The sequence below is a fragment of the Enhydra lutris genome, unplaced genomic scaffold (assembly GCF_002288905.1).
Source record: "Enhydra lutris kenyoni isolate GAN:26980312 unplaced genomic scaffold, ASM228890v2 scaffoldscaffold16, whole genome shotgun sequence".
NCBI lineage: Eukaryota > Metazoa > Chordata > Mammalia > Carnivora > Mustelidae > Enhydra > Enhydra lutris.
Genome location: NW_019154100.1, coordinates 222,536 through 239,557, shown reverse-complemented (window position 1 = coordinate 239,557; position 17,022 = coordinate 222,536). Strand labels below are relative to the sequence as shown.

At 36.6% G+C, this 17,022-nt stretch overlaps 1 protein-coding gene across 3 annotated transcripts in view; it reads right to left on the bottom strand.

The window, feature by feature from the left end:
• Nucleotides 1–828: 828 nt before the first annotated feature.
• Nucleotides 829–17,022, bottom strand: part of LOC111147344 (RUN domain containing 3B) — a 137,591-nt gene continuing 121,397 nt past the window's right edge. For all 3 annotated transcript variants that reach the window (XM_022503343.1, XM_022503344.1, XM_022503345.1), the window contains 2 exons: nt 12,981–13,102; nt 829–1,112 (listed from right to left, as the gene is read on the bottom strand). In XM_022503343.1, the coding sequence (XP_022359051.1) occupies nt 967–1,112; nt 12,981–13,102 (268 nt within the window). In that variant the 3' untranslated portion in view covers nt 829–966. The remainder of the gene's footprint in view (nt 1,113–12,980; nt 13,103–17,022) is intronic.

Here is a 17,022-nt window from a genome sequence, read left to right as displayed (position 1 = left end):
TTTTTTTTTTTTACCTGTAGACGTGTAGGGATTTCGAACATTAACATCGGTTTTTAACATTAACATGGCGTGATTCATTGTTGCACACAAGGGAGAACAAAACAGCACTGGATGTCATACATATTGTTGAGTATGATAAGACTCTAGTGATCCTTACTTGAAGGTTCTCAAATCCTTACATGGACTCGAAGTCTTTCCTAATAAAATACTTTTCAACATCTGTTCTACATTTTTAAATGTTTCCAACTACTGAGGAATATTTGATATTTTTAAATAACCTTTTAAGAAAATCTTGGGAAAACAGTTTATTCATTTTACCAAAATGGTGTAAAACACTTTCCCTATGACCCTGACAAATTTTAGTAATGGCCTAAAGATACATTCCTACAAATTTTATAAAATGTTAATGGAATGTTGTACCAAATGATAACTATTAAGGAAAAAGTGAGTAAGCCACTACGAAACCAGCTGAGAACCTCCTCCTCATACAAAAAACAAGGCATTTAAACATCAGAACCTAGGAAGAAATGAATGAAAAATGAAATTAAGTCATTTTTTAGAAAATATAATCACTGAATAAAAGTAAAAGAAAATACTTAGCTTTGTCTCTGGAATAAAACCTTGAACTCAGTCTCCGGCAATTATGGTACATTTAAATACATGAAAATCAGCTGAATAATAAATTTACGTCACAATTTGCAATGGGTTATTAATTTAGAGGATATTTAAAAGTTTTTTAAGCTTATTCATTTTTAAACTTCCTCAGTGACAAATATAAGAATCTTAAAATGGCAGGATCATTTTCTCTCAGAAGGGCACATGGAGTGGACTGAATTCTCAAATAGAAGCAATAGAATTCCAGACATGTGCCAGAACAATATAAAATTCCAAAGGTTTTCCCAGCAGTCAAACTTATGTAAATAGAACATTTGCAACATAAAAACTTCTGGCTCTGACATAAAATTTTCAGGATGGAGTTAGGCCTGGACTCGTCATCTCTGTTGTGGGACTTGCAAGGTAGTCATTAGATTTGAGACTTGTTAGAGATTTGTAACTTGCCACTGATGTTAGAGATCCACAGAGACCGAGTAATGAGGGGGTATCTTCTTTACCTGAAAGTTAAGATTAAATAACAAATATTTAATTGACCTTGAAGAATGTTACCAAAAGATCCTATAAAACTAAAAACTTACATAACTTTATAAAGTACTCCAAACATAGCCAGTTATATATTTCCATAACTTCAATGCCATCCTTCAAAAAACATTACCAGAGGATTATGTGTGCTCCTCATAACATTTCTAGTTATAGAAGTTTGAGATAACCATGTTTTAGGACAAAAATAAAAACTTTACCATTTTTTCCAGAGTATGTTCATGTTCACTTGGTAAAGGATAATAAACTAACAGTACCAATGCCCAGGCCACAGAAATACCAGGAAATCCCTGTGTAGGTTAAGTAATGCAGCAGAAAGAAGCAAAACTGCTTCAGTTCAGGAGGAGGGCTGGATTGGGAGAGCTTTAGCCCACTTATTGAACATTTATTCAGCTTCTACCTTGCCTCAGGAACTTTGTCACGTCCTGGACGCCAGTAGGCCCGTGAGGAAGACTGGCAGATCTGTTTTCAAAGCTGGGGAACACAAGTTCTTTCCAAAGCTGGTTAAGTTTGCAAATACCAGCTAGAAGTGGCTGGTTTGAGGCTCTGAAGGGCTGAGGTCTTTGAAAATTAGCAGGTTTCCAAAGTAGATAAAAAGCTTAAGTTTTGCTTACACAGTTATAGAAGTCTAAACTGAACCAGACGGCAGGTGTTTCTGAACGCTATCTATAGTTTCAAATGGCCCCTCTGAAGTGTTCCTACAGTCCTTTGAACTCTAACCTACCTAGTTATACTGTATGGTAATTGTGGGGCTCTCCATTCTTCTAAACCATACACTGAGAAAGGACCTGGAATTTCTTGTGTTCTTTATTATATTCCCAGTGCTGAGCACATAGGAGATGCTCATTAAATAATTATATAATTAACAAGTCATGATTCCGTAAGAACAGTGTTGGGACCCAAGAGAGCTCCTATGTCTTTTAACTGTATGACCTTAAGAAAGGCGTCTTCTCTGAGCCTTTCCTTTGTAAAATACCAAAGATGACTAGCTATGTTAACTTCATAGTTTTGCTGACAAGCACAATACAGGAAAATATAACAACATTAGAAAAAGATACAGAAGAGTAATTGTTAAATTCCAATTTAAAATGTTTATTGTGTTCTTTCAGGGTCAAAACATTCAGATGTTTCAAGGACCCATTTAATGTTTAAGCTTACTGACCCATTTCAGGCCAGAATCAACTTTCTGGAATTCTTATTAAATGCTCCTGGAACTCAACTGCTTTAGATGGTCTTTCCAAATTTCATATCTTAAATGTACAATTCAGTAGCATTAATTACATCCACAGTATTGTGCAACCATCACCACTATTTCCAAAAATCTTCATTACCCCAAACAAATTTTCTACCCATTTAAGCAATAAGTATCCATTGTCCCCTCACTCCCAGTCTCTGGAAACTCCAATCTACTGTCAATGAATATGCCTATCATATATCATTCTTACAAGTGGAATCATACAATATTTGCCTTTTTGTATCTGGCTTTATTTCCCTTAGCATGTTTTCTCAGGCCCATCCATTTTGTAGTATGTATCAGAACCTTATTCCTTTTTCATGGCTGAGCAGTATTCCACTGTATGTTTATACTACTTTTTGTTTATCTATTTATCTGTATGGACACTTGGGTTGTGTCTACCTTTTGAGTACTGTAAACAATGCTGCTGCACACATTGGCACACCAGTATCTGTTTGAGTCTTGTTTGCAATTCTTTGGGAATATATACTTAGAGAACATTTTTTAATATAAAGATTATCATACAGTAATGCAAAAGATGAAAATCTAAATGTCTAACATGGTTACACAATGAGGTGCTGTAGAGCTGTAAAAGAGAATCAGAAGGATCTCTACTTCTAGGTATTGATTTCCAGGATACCTGGATTATGTTAGGAAATGGTTCACTGTTGGCACAGAGAATGATACTGTGAACAGACACAGCCAATGTCTGTCTTCATATTCAGAAGAGATTGACTATGAATATGGAGTTCTTTGCAACTGAATTCACTTTTCTTTTCCTTATAGGTACAGAGGAGTGACATGAATTTTTTAAATCTACGCTTAAAGTCTAAAAATGAAAGAAGCAATGAAATTGAAATGAAATTAAGAAAATAATTCCATTAACAATAGAATCTAAAAGAATAAAATACCTAGAAATAAATTCAAATAAAGAAGTGCAAGGGTTGTACATTGACAACTACAAACTATTGTTGGAAAAAATTCAAGGTTGAAATAAGTGGGAAAACATTCCATTTTTCCATGGGTTAGAAGACAATATTAAGATGGCAATATTTCCCAAATTTATCTACAGATTCAGTGTCATCCCCATCAAAATTCTAACTGCCTTTTCTTCAGAAATGACAAGTTGATTCTAAAATCCATATGGAAATTCAGTGGAGCCTGAATAGCCAGAACAATCTTGAAAAGGAACAAAGTTGTCCTGATTTCCAAACTTAACTATAAAGCAAGACAGTGTGCTACTATACAATGGATAATGTAGCACTGGTAGAGGCCGACAGACCAACAAATCAGAACTGAGAATCTAGAAATAAACCCATACATGTATGGGTAATGCATTTCAGCAAGAATTCTAAGACCATTTAATTGGGGAAAGGATAATTTTTTCAACAAATGGTCCAGGGGCAACTGAATATCTACCTGCAAAAGAATCAAGTTGGACAATTAGTTCACACCATATACAAAAACTTAAAATAGATCAAAGACCTAAATGTAAGATCTAAAACTATAAAACCCGGACAAAGAAACATAGAAGTAAATCTGCATGACCTTGAATTAGACAATGATTTCTTAGATGGGACACCAAAAGGACAAGCAACCGAAAGGAAAACTAGTTAAATGGGACTTTGTCAAAATTAAAAATCTGTGAGTCAACACTAGCAAGCAAGTAGAAAGACATTCCTCAGAATGGAAAATATATCTGCAAACCATACATCTGATAAGGTCTACTATCCAAAATACACTATTGCAACTCAAAAATTAAAACACAATGCAATTTTTAAATAGAGGAGTTGAACATTTATCTGAAGATGATATACAAATGGCCAATAAGCACATGAAAAGATGTTCAACATTATATGCATTAGGACAATGCAAATCAAAACCACAAAATTCTACTTGGCACACACTAGATGGTATAATTAAAAAGACTATCAATAACAAACATTGGTCAAGGTGTGGAGAAAATGAAACCCTTATACATTGCTGGTCGGACTATGAAATGCTACAATCACTTTGAAAAAGTATGGCAGTTCCTCAGATGATTAAAACATGTTCCAGCCAATTCCATTCCTAGTTATATACCCAAGAGAAATAAAAATATATATTCACACAAAAACCTGTACATGAATGTTCACAGCATTATTAATAATGGCCCCAAAGTGCAAACTATCCAAATGTCCAAATGATGAATGGATAAACTGTGGTATATCCATACAATGGAATATTATTTGTGCATAAAAGGGAATGAAGCACTGATACTTGCTCCAACGTAGACAAACTGTGAAAACACAATGCTAAGTCAGAGAACCTAGACAGAGAGGTGCCCGGGTGTCTCCGTCAGTTAAGCTTCTGACTTTTTTTTTTTTAAAAGAGTTTAATTATTCATTTGAGAGAGAGAGAGAGAAAGAGAGAGACAGGGACCACAGGTGGGAAGAAAGGGAGAAGCAAGCTCCCCACTGTAGGAAGCCCGACAATGTGCTCAATCCCAGGACCCCAAGATTACAACCCAAACTGAAGGCAGACCCCCAACTGAGCTACCTGGCGCCCCGAGCTTCTGATTCTTGGTCTCAGCTCAGGTCTTGATCTCAGGGTTATGAATTCAAGTCCTGCACTGGCCTCCATTACGGGCATGGAACCTACTTAAGAAAAACAAGAACGAAAAACCTAGACCAAAACAGCTACATACTGTATGATTTTATTATATGAAATGTCCAGAACAGACAAACCCAAAGAGACAAAAAGTAGATTAGTAGTTACCCAGAGATGGGGGCAGGGAGGAATCGGGACCAACTACTAACAGATGTAGGGCTTCTTTACTGGGTAATGACAAAGTTCGGGAATTAGTGGCGATGGTTGTACAACACTGAGTACACTAAACACCACTGAAATGTACACTTTACAATGGTCAGTTTTATGTGAATTACAATAAAAGTTTTTTAAAAGTCTAAAGGTCTTCTTCTTTTAGAGAGAGTATGTGTGCAAGCAGGGGGAGGGTCAGAGGGACAGCAAGAGAGAGCATTCCAAGCAGACTGTGCTGAACACAGAACCCAATAAGGGCCTCGAACCCATGACCCTGAGACAACAACCTGAGGTGAAATCAAGAGTTAGGTCCCAATGGGCGGAGCCACCCCGGTGCCCCAAGGATCTCTCGAAATAAATATAAAAAATGCTAAGAGATATGTACACAATGTGTTATGATTCAATTGTTGGCTTTTTCTTCTCTTTTTTTTTTAAGATTTTATTTATTTATTTGTCAGAGAGAGAGAGAGAGAGGGAGAGAGAGCGAGCACACGCAGACAGAACGGCAGGCAGAGGCAGAGGGAGAAGCAGGCTCCCCGATGAGCAAGGAGCCCGATGCGGGACTCGATCCCAGGACGCTGGGATCATGACCTGAGCCGAAGGCAGCTGCTTAACCAACTGAGCCACCCAGGTGTCCCTTTCTTCTCTTTTTTGAGGCTAAATTAAATACTGGTGTATTTTAAAACCCAAGGTATCCTAGATTTGCTGAACTATGGGTAGCTAGTAGTTACTAGCACAACAACTATCACATATGAAGGGCTTAACCAATCCTTGAAAAAAAATGCCAACTTCTCACCCTTTTCTACCAACAATTATGGTACCACTTTAACTTCTGAGATGATCTTTATAGGATTTTATTTATGTATGTATTTATTTATTTAGAGAGCGTGCATGCATAAGTTGGAGGAGGGGCAGAGGGCGAGGAAGAGAGAGAATCTCTGGCAGGCTGAATGCAGAGCCTGATGTGGGGCTCAATCTCAGGACCTGAGATTATACCTTGAGCTCAAATCAAGAGTCAGTCTTCATTCTAGAAAAATGGGAGTTAGGTTCACAGAAAAATTTGCAAACCAATGTTCACTGCAGCATAGGCCATTCAGGCTGCTATCACAGAAATACCATCAGCTGAGTGGTTAAAAACCACAGAAAGGTATTTACTGTTTCTCATTTCTCAGCATTCTGGATGCTGGGAAATCTCGGAGGCAGTTACCTGTGGGTCCTATGTCTAGTTACGGCCTGTTTTTCCTGGCTCATAGCAGGTTCTCGCTGTGTCCAAAGGTGACTAAAGAGGCCAGGGAGCTCTCTGGGCCTCTTAAGAAAGCTAATGGAATTCATGATGGCTTCACCCTTGTGACCTAATCACCTCCCACATTCTTCTATCATCACACCAGAGATTATGAATTTGGGGAACATAGACATTCAGATGAGAGTAGAGTTTCACAGCCCCTAAACAGAAACTCAGATATCCTTCAATGAGTGTTTGTTTTTTTTTTTTTCCCAAAAATGTGATAATACATATTATGGAATTTTTTTACAAATAAAGGAATAAGTCACTGATACGTTTAACAACTTGGAAAGATCTCAGGGGAGCTATGCTGAGTAAAAAAAAGCTAATCCCAAGGGGCTATACACTGTCTGATTTACACAGCACCCTTCATCATTCAATGACAAGATGACAGTCATGGAGGACATATTAGCACAGCCATGGGTTGGGGAAGGGGCAGACATAGGGCAAGGCTGGGAAGGAGGTAGGTGTGATTAGTAATACAAGGGATCCTTGGGATGGTGCCCGTGTTCCATATCTTGGCTGTGGCAATGTAGACACACACCTATGAGTGTGATCAAACTACGTGGAACTAAAAACACACACTGAGGACGACATGTACATCTGAATGAAATCACTGCACTGTACTGTCAGTTTCCTGGATGGGAGGTTATACTACAGTTTTGTAAGATGTCACCATGGAGCCAAACCGGTGAAGGGTACGCGGATCTTCACCACATGTGAATCCATAATTACCTCAAAATAGGAAGTTCAGTTTTTAAAAGGGTAGCTAGAAAAGTTCCTCAAAACGTGAAAAGCATTCAGGGAAAAGCACAGAATGTGAGGGAATACTGAATGAGCAGGATAATCTTGTATTTCTGTATCATTTAAGTATTGCTTTGGAGTGAATTCCGAGATGTGTGATTGCTGGATTTGAAAATAAAAGCATACGTAGGAGTGTGTTAACTCTACATTAACTTAGGGAAGACTTAATGGATCTCTTTCCATTTCCTTGACTCTACTTTTGGGTCTCTTAAGAATGCTTTCTAGCTTTTCTCACAAAAGGAATAAATTTAACAAGAAATAGTCTAAATATTTTATCTTCTCTGTTGCTATTTAAAGTCTTCCCTACAACTAATAGAGTCTCTCATTGCTTATTGCTTGTACATGTGAAAGCTATTGATTTCTGTATAATTTTATATTTTGCTACTTTATAGGACTTTTATTGTATAGTATTATTATTTCTCATTTTCCAGGTTCATGCTATAGTCTGCAAAAATCCAATTTTCATGTCTCTAGACATTTCTTCCTTAAATGCCATTAGCTACTACCTCTAGTATAATGTTAAGTAAGTAGTAGAATCAACTGGTATCTTAGTATCTCCCCATTAAGGAAGATGCTGGCTTCCAGACAGAGATGTTCACACATACTCATGGAAAGGAAGTATTATTCAGTTCTTTTGTCTTCAGTGTTTGTGTCACACAGGTGTTGAATTCTGTCCAGGGCTTTTCTGGCCATCTGTGGGGATAACTTTTTCTATCTTAGATCTATGAATATGGTATTATATTAATAGATTTCCTAATATCGACTCAACCTCACATTCCTGGATTAAATCTGCACAGTCATGTATCATTTCTTTATGTGTTGCTATATTCTCCTCACTAATATATTATTTAGAACTTTTATATCAATATGGATAAGTAATACTGGCCTATAATTTTTTAAATTTTTCATACTGTATTTATCAGGTCATACTTATCCCCAACATTTTCATTTATTTGTTCTTCCTCTATGATTAAATTAGCTAGGTCCCAAATTTGTTAATTAAAACAATGGTTTTATTAATTAGAACTATTTATATCAATTTATGGTTTCACCTTTATTATTTTCTTCATTGGCTGTTTATTTACCTTGTTCTTTTTCTAGCATTTTGGGCTGAGAAACTTAATTCATTTATTTTCTTTCATTTTTAATGAAAAAGTATATAAAAATTATTAATTTCCTCCAGCTACTGCTTTAAGTATATCTCACAAAGTCTGCTATGCTGAGTTTTTATTATTTTTTAGAAATTCATAATTCCAGCTTATATTTCTTACTTGCTCTTTTCTTATATGATAACAAGTCTTTTTTTGTTTTAACTTCATGTTATTTGGAATGGTTTGTAGTTTGTTCTGTTACCTTTATACAACTAGAGAAGTGTAATGCTAGTCTCAGTCTCTTCCCCTTATAAGCTATTTGATCTTTTTGCCTAGAAGCCCTGAATATGTTTTATTATTAATATCTAATAATTTTAGTAGATACTACTTGGTAGTTGATTAATATAGGTAATTTTCTCAGGCACTTTGTCAGCCCTGTCAATTCATAGATTTCAGTCTTTTATTTCCAGACATTTTTCTCAGATTACAGACTCAATATTAGTTCTGCTCCACTGTTTTACCTTCTTCGGTGACTCTACTGATATAAAAATCCTATCTTCTTTTTTTAAATAAGATTGATTTATTTAGAGAGGAAGAGCATGCATCCGTGAGCAGGGGGAGGGGCAGAGGGAGAGGAGAGATGAATCTCCAGCAGACTCCCTGCTGAATGTGGACCCCCCCCCCATGTGGGGCTCAATCTCACCATCTTGAGATCATGACCTGAGCCAAAATCAAGTCAGATGCTTAACTGACTGAGCGACCCACGTGCCCCTAAATTTTCTCTTCTTTGCTTGACTTCTAATTCAAACACTTCCTGACTCATTTTACTTCTTTCCACATCACATTTTCATTCTCTTGGTTTTCCTGCCTTTCTTCAATGTTGTGTATTAAGATATCTTTCAAATCTATTCTTGAGACAGCTGTTCTTTAATATTTTCTTCTAATACAATTTTGCCTTTTCCGCCATTTCTTCTAGAGTAATGAACTATCAATTCATTTCTTTCTGTTTCTTAAATTTTTTTTTTTTTTTTTTTTTGAGAGAGAGAGATCACATGCTGGGAGGTCAGGGGTTGGGGGATGAGGGAGTGGGGGAGAGGGTACCCCAAGCAGACTCCCCACTGAGTTTGGAGCTGCGTGCAAGGCTTCATCTCATGACCCTGAGCCCATGACCTGAGCTCAAATCAAGAACTGGATGCTTAACTAATTGAGCCACCCGGGCACCCCTCTTGAACATTTATGTTCCTAGTTTTTGATTTCTAATTTAAAATGGTATCACAACTTTAGATGCTTGTTTGAGGATACTTAATAAAATCATATGGTTGTACTATAGTCTTTTTTTTTTTTTCCTGCTTCATTACTATTTTCCTGGGGGAGGGTTTCATTAGCAGAATTGTTTTTCTCAACTTAGACAATTTTTTTTAAAGAATAATAATTTTGTACACACAGGAGAGTTAGCTGATTTGGCTGGTTTGTGAAAATTTTAACTAAAGGACACTCTTGTATCAGGGTATCAAAGTATAGTTTCCTTACTATATGGCTTTTATGGGAGGGCAGGAAGGATACTATGGGTAGAAAGAATGTGTGTCCTTCAAGTTTTAAAAAATTTTCTTTAGTGGGACACCTGGGTGTCTCAGTCAGTTAAATGTCCGACTCTTGATTTTGACTCAGGTCACGATCTCAGGGTCATGAGACTGAGCCCCGCCCTGGGCTCTGCACTCAGGGCCACGGGCGGAGGGGTAGCTCGGGGGTGGGGGGGGTGTCCTGCTTGAGATTCTCTTTCTCCCTCTGCTTTTGCCCCTACCCTCCCAAATTAATAAATAAATCTTTAAAAAATAAAATAATTTTTCTTTAAAGTTTTATACTATCCAAATATATTACAGCTCTTTTTTTGTTGCTGTATTTTAGTTAACACATTTTTTGACAAACATTTCCTTTTTTTGATCATTTTATTTGGGTAGGGAAATTCTGGAAGTCATACTTAATCTGTTAATTAACCTTGAATTCTTAAAGTCAGTACTTCACTCTCCCTGTCCCTGTGTATTCATACACTTTATTTTTTAGAGGCATTTTAGGTTCACAGCAAAATTGAGCAGAATGTGCCAAGATTTTCCATATCTCCATACAGAGCCTCCTCTTATGAACATCCCCCACCAGAGTGGGACACTGGTTACAACTGATAAACCTATGCAAACACATCATTATGAACCAGGGTTCACAGTTTACACTGGGGTTCACTCTTGGTGCTGTATGTTCTATGGCTTGGACAAATTTATAATGACAAGTATCTACCATTTTAGTATCATACAGAATAGTTTCACTGCCCTAAAGATTCTCTATGCTTCACCCATTCATCACTCCTCATATATATATATATATATGTTTTTATAGGATAAAAATTACCCATTATCAATCTTAACCTATTACTATTAATATGCCTATAATGATAAACTGATTTAAATCCTAAATAAATGTGTCTTCTACACAGAGAGTCATCATAAAAAAATCCACTAAGAGAATGGATTAATTTTTAAAATATACATATTCTAAATTATGAGAGTGAATTCAGTTTATTCTCTTCCACCTACATTTGTGCCACTAGGATACTCTATTTTGCTATGTTTATTATCCACATCATCAAAAAGATTCATTTTTAGTCAGTATACACTATTTACTAAACTATTAAAATAGACTTACAGCCCTCTGAGAACATTTCAACAACTATCTTAAAAGAAGCAAAAAATTCAACTTAACATAATTTCCCATTGCCTGAGCCTTCTTGTTTGTTTGTTTGTTTTAATTTATTTATTTGACAGACAGAGATCACAAGTAGGCGGAGAGGCAGGCAGAGAGAGAGGAGGAAGCAGGCTCCCTGTTGAGCAGAGAGCCCGATGTGGGGCTCCATCCCAGGACCCTGGGATCATGACCTGAGCCGAAGGCAGAGGCTTTAACCCACTGAGCCACCCAGGTGCCCCCTGAGCCTTCTTGCTAATTGAATTTTTACTCTATACTATCTCTACCTTGTTCCTCACATTCTATGACATTCATTCATTATATACTTACTGTATCAACTCTATCAATAATTGTCTATAATGTGACAGGCTCTGGTAATACACTGGTGGAAAATATGGACAAGATTCCTTCCCTCATGAAGCATACATTTTAGCAGGGAGCTGAGGACAAAAATCATAGTGTAACAGAGGACAGTGTGACAGAGTGCCTGGGGTGGGTGAACATGGATATGGAGATGATGGTTATTTAAGGGATGGCAGTCAATGAAAACTTCTTTAAAGTGATATTTCAATAGAGACCTGATAAATGTTACCATTCAAAGACCTTAAGAAAGAAGTTTCAGGGCACTAAGAAAAACAAGTGCAAAGACAGCTGAGGCAGGAACCAACCTGAAGGAACAGCTAGGAGGTCAGTTTGCTGGGGTGCGGGGTATAAGGGGAGGCAGAAGCTGGCAAGGACATGATCATACAGGAGGCCATGATAAGCAGTCTGGATTGTATTCTGAATGTCACTGAGAGCCCCTGGAGAGTTTTACGTTTGGGTATAATATTTTCTCACTTATGTTTTCTAAGATCACTGATGACTATATGGAGAATGGGCTATGAGGGGACAAGAATGAGAGAGGAAAAGACCCAAGAAAGAGCCGTGGCAGTAGTCCATCCATGCAGCTTGCCCCACGTGGCTGAGAGAAGGTAGTAACAGTGAAGATGATGAAGAATCAGTGTAGACAGCGTGTGTGGCAGGGAACAGGGACAGGACATCCTAGTAAGCGGAAGTGGAGTGGTAAGGGGGAGGAGGCGAATGTAGTGACATGGGCGGTGGTGCTATGTACTGCCGTGGAGCAGGCAGGAGGAACTGGAGACCCAGAGTAGTGCAGGTCCCCCTGCAGTAGGGAACTCTTTCCCAGCCCCCACCTCACACGCACTGGCACGCAGAGAACTGGGAGGCAGAGATAAAAGACCTGAGCACTGTATCATACTCGCACCACTTATCCAACCCGAAGTGCTAGAGTCACAGCCCGAGCCTGTGCTGGGGGCAGGAGAAAAAGTAACTGAACCAGCTAAGCTCCTGGAGTTTAAAAATGCACAGGGTGAGTCTTAGACAATGAAATGTGATCACAGAAACTGGCCTGAAATGTTTTGTTATTGAACCAATATGTTGTTCAGGAAGATGCAGAACAGGGAAAAGAGGGGTGGACAGAGCACAGCCAAAAGCAGGAGCAGGAAAAGCTGCAACTCTCATATTCATTCCCAAGGTATTCAAAATACCCAAAAAATGAGCTACTAAAAGTGACTCAAGAATGAGGAAGTAAGTGGTCAGCTGTAACCAAAGCTGCTAAGCAGTTTAACAGAACAAAGGCGGAGAACCGACTTTTGAACTGCAGTGGGGGACCACCTTGATCAAAGTCGTGTTAGTACTGGGGAGAGACACAGAAAGCCCAATGGGCATAGGTTAAAAAAGACCAAAGCAGAACTTTTTAATCCTCCTACAGCTTCATTTCCTAGCACGCTTCACAGAAATGTCACTGCTGCTCTTCAGCATTCCGCAACCAAAGCATACGCAATGCAGGGAATAGTAATTTCCAAATAGATTTTGTTTCTCTTACCTTCACTGATTAAATTTAATGTGTCTTGTTTCCCATCTCCTTCTTGTGACTGACCTGGATCCAGTGAAGTCTGAGAAAGGCTGACTTCAGCTGATAACTGGTCAAGACTTTGATAACTTTTTCTGTAAAACAAGGGTGAAATACTACTTGGATTTCTTCTCACAAAAAAGAATTTCTAGAGATATTCTTTGATGATTTGCTTTAATTTATTGAATTTCTGGTTTATTTCTCCCCAGTTCTTCCCCTAAACTCTGTCTCTATTGTTGCTACAATATGATCTCCATTGTACTTTTCCCTCCACACTCTCTGGAGGCCTGTGTGTTTAATCTACTGAAAAAGGAAAAGAAAAACAATTTGTCAAACTAGTTTAAATCCTTGCACCAATTTTGATTATTTAGCTCGTGAGAAATTGGCAACCTTCTGGTTATTATCAATTTTCATAGAAGCAGAAAATCTACAGATTACTCTTAATGCAGAAACCAAAATGACATAACTTAATAATGACCTAGTATCTCCTCGGCACTTAAACATTCTTCAACGTTTTGATATTTTTACAGACGGTTTTTACATAATAATAAGTACAAATTATCACAAATTCCTGCAATTTAGAAGTTTAAAAATGTAGGATAATAACATAGCTGTTTCTGTTAATACACTATCAAGATAACCTCCTTCCCTTGTGTATTTGCTACTGTGACCTCAATTTCCATTAAACAAATTAATGAGAAATGAATTATAATAGAGGAAAAATTCAGTTATAAATGGAAAGTTATTAAGGCTTATTATTACACCCTCCTCATATTTGTTTTGTCAGGATAAAAACAACTCAAGAAATGCATGCAGCTTTGGTATTATTGACATTTCAAGAAGAGAATGGAATTCATTATTATTTCCAAATACATTGTGATCCAGGAGAAAGAATATGCTTTTCAGGTTTAACCTCTATTACCCAAGGTAGCCAAATCCTAACTAATTTCTTAGAAATGTCATATATTCTATGATAATATTACAGGAAAGTATATATAATTTAAATGATCTATTCCAGAGCTACTTTCTATTCATACATACACAGTAAGCTTACAAATTTATTGAAAGTATATATATTATGCATGAGAGGATATATACAACAGTATCTATTTGTTTTTTTCATCTAAGAAATGAAGGATGAGATGATGGAATAATTTTACCACTTTACAATGTAGGCAGTGTTCTCATTTTATAACATGATGACTTTTCAAATGTCAAGTATAAGAGTTCTTAGTTATATTTTTAAGTAGCAGGAAATACTATTGTAGGAAACCACTGATAATTATTACAATAGATAAAACACATATCAGCTATACAACATGTAATAAAGAAGGATACCCAGTATTTATATAATGCTTACCAAATGCTAGGTACTGTCCCTACACATTTTATATATATTAACTTATTTAATCCTCACAACTACCCTGCGAGGTTGGAATTACAACTATTCCCATTTTATACAGAGTAAACTGGGGCACAAAGAAGAGATCAGATTTTAACCTGGCAGCCTGGCTCTAATTCTGTCCCCTATCTAGGCTATCTCCTTCTCAGTACAGAAAGAAAAAAATTTGGTTTTCTGTTTTATTAAAAACCTTCTTAAAGAGCAGCCTTATGGCTGAGACTAACCATGTAAACTATACAGTACTGAATTATATCACTGAAAATTTTACTTGACTTATATTAAAAGTTTATTTCTTTAGCTACAGAAGAAAGCAGGAATGCAGGAATTCAACAAAGTTATGAATTTTCTTTCCTAATTATTTTTCTGTGCCTAATAGGTAGAAGACTTGTTTTTATACTTTTGGCTTTAAATGAGTTTCTGACACTGGTTTTTTCATCATAGGAAACTTGATAGTTAATATTAAATTTTAAAAATTCTAGAAATATTTACAAACAAAATACCCAGAAGCAAAAAAGACGTAAAATTAATTTGAAAATTATAAGGACTGAGAGCTCGTGGGCACATGTTTACAGCAATCTAGGACTGTCACTAGCTGCGGGGAGGAAAGCCTAGAAAAGCCTCCTCTGATAAAAGCAACATAAAATGAACTTTCTGCATTACCTACTGAAGTTCCTTTTAGAAATTACATTTCCAAGTGGAAAGTGATTGTGGAAACTATCTACCCTTCAATTTGTTACATTAAGTGAACAAGCTTGCATTTTATAGGATTCACTTAACCAAATGCTAATGAATATAGAAACAGAACTTGGTAGACCATGATTTCTGAAGTAATAATGGAAAGTCTAAGCCAAAGTAAAGTCCCTTATTCAAAAGATACTCATAACAGTACCATGTAATATTTTCCTTGCATGAAGATAATTACAGAGCCACCACCTGGGAGCAATCTAATCGAGCTGTTTGCAACAATGACAAGGAATTTCCAAATTCTTTTTCCATATTCTTACCTGATTGCCAATACAACTGGCAGCTCTTTCTGACAAGCATGTTGTCCTAGAGTAAACTGTCTGTGGGAGTTCTGCCTTTAAGAGGTCACCACTAAATCCTATTTTAGAATTCTAGACTCCTTAACATCATACTGTAAGATTCAAACGTAACCCACAAGTCACAAATCAATCAACAGTCTGTTCCCTGAAGCAGATTTTTTAAAATAGCAATATCTTTCTTCATCAAAGTAAGAACCCCACACAGTAAGATAAGGAATCATGTCAAGTATCATAAGCATCTGGGATGTAATAAAACCCATTTTCTTTAATATCTAATTATTTAAAATTTTAAATCACTCAAATACAAGCTATTATACAAGGAAACCAGATACCAAATAGAGGCAAATTAAAAGCAACTTGAGCAATAGGCTTGAATTCACTTATTAATAAATTTTCTACAATCTTAAACTTTATATCAATGATCAGAAGTCATGATGTCGATAATCTACATCACCTGTTTTCCCAATAGATGTAGTGAGGTCAATAATAATTTACATTATCTGGTAGTCATGGTAATCACTGAGCAAAAAAGAGTATTAGGCTCAGGAGACGTTATCCACATGAAGAAAATAAAAACACAGATTTGCACACTGTAGATGTAGAGGCACATGAATGTGCACGGAGCCAGTGACGGGCTGTTCTTTTTATTCTTAGTTTGATTTTCATAGAAATGTATTTAACGAACAAAATAAGCATTTCCTTTATCAGAATATCTATATACTCTTAATCTACTAAAATTAATGGAAGGATGCATGGGAGCCTGAAAGGGAAGGCCATATGTGAGTCAGGTCAATGCAAACCTCATAAGCTGTAAAAGATTTTTGCAGCCTCATTGCTTCAGGGAGTCCTACTCCAAAAGTACTGGGAAAATGTACATGGGAAAGAGAACTTATAAGACATCTGAAGTAATTATATCCACTCATAAGTCATCAAAAAAATTAGCCTACATAGATCACAAAGGGCATATAAAGGCTCATAATACTCAATAATCTGGTGAATGATAGCCAAATTAAAAGCAATGATAAATTTAGAAGAGTAAAAAAATTAAGTAGAAAATAAAAACATGAACAATGAATCTGATCTTTTAGGATGGAAATGAGTGGGCGAGGCAATAATCTAACAAGATTATATAACATATACTCTAGTAACAGTATATAACCAGTATCTAACAAGATCATGTGGCCTAGACTTTGCATATAAAAAACACTAAGCAGAACATACTAGAAAAAGAAAGTAAACAATTGCTATATGTGTGTGTTTTATATACTTATTTATTGTTGAGGTTTTTTATTTTTTATTTTATTTTTAAAATTTATTTATTTATTTATTTTTAAAGATTTTATTTATTTATTTGACAGAGAGAGATCACAAGTAGGCAGAGAGGTGGGCAGAGAGAGAGGGGGAAGCAGGCTCCCCACTGAGCAGAAGCCTGATGTGGGGCTCTATACCAGGACCCTGGGATCAAGACCTGAGCCAAAGGCAGAGGCTTTAACCCACTGAGCCACCCAGGTGCCCTTTATTTTATATATATATATATATATATATATATATATATATATATATGTGTGTG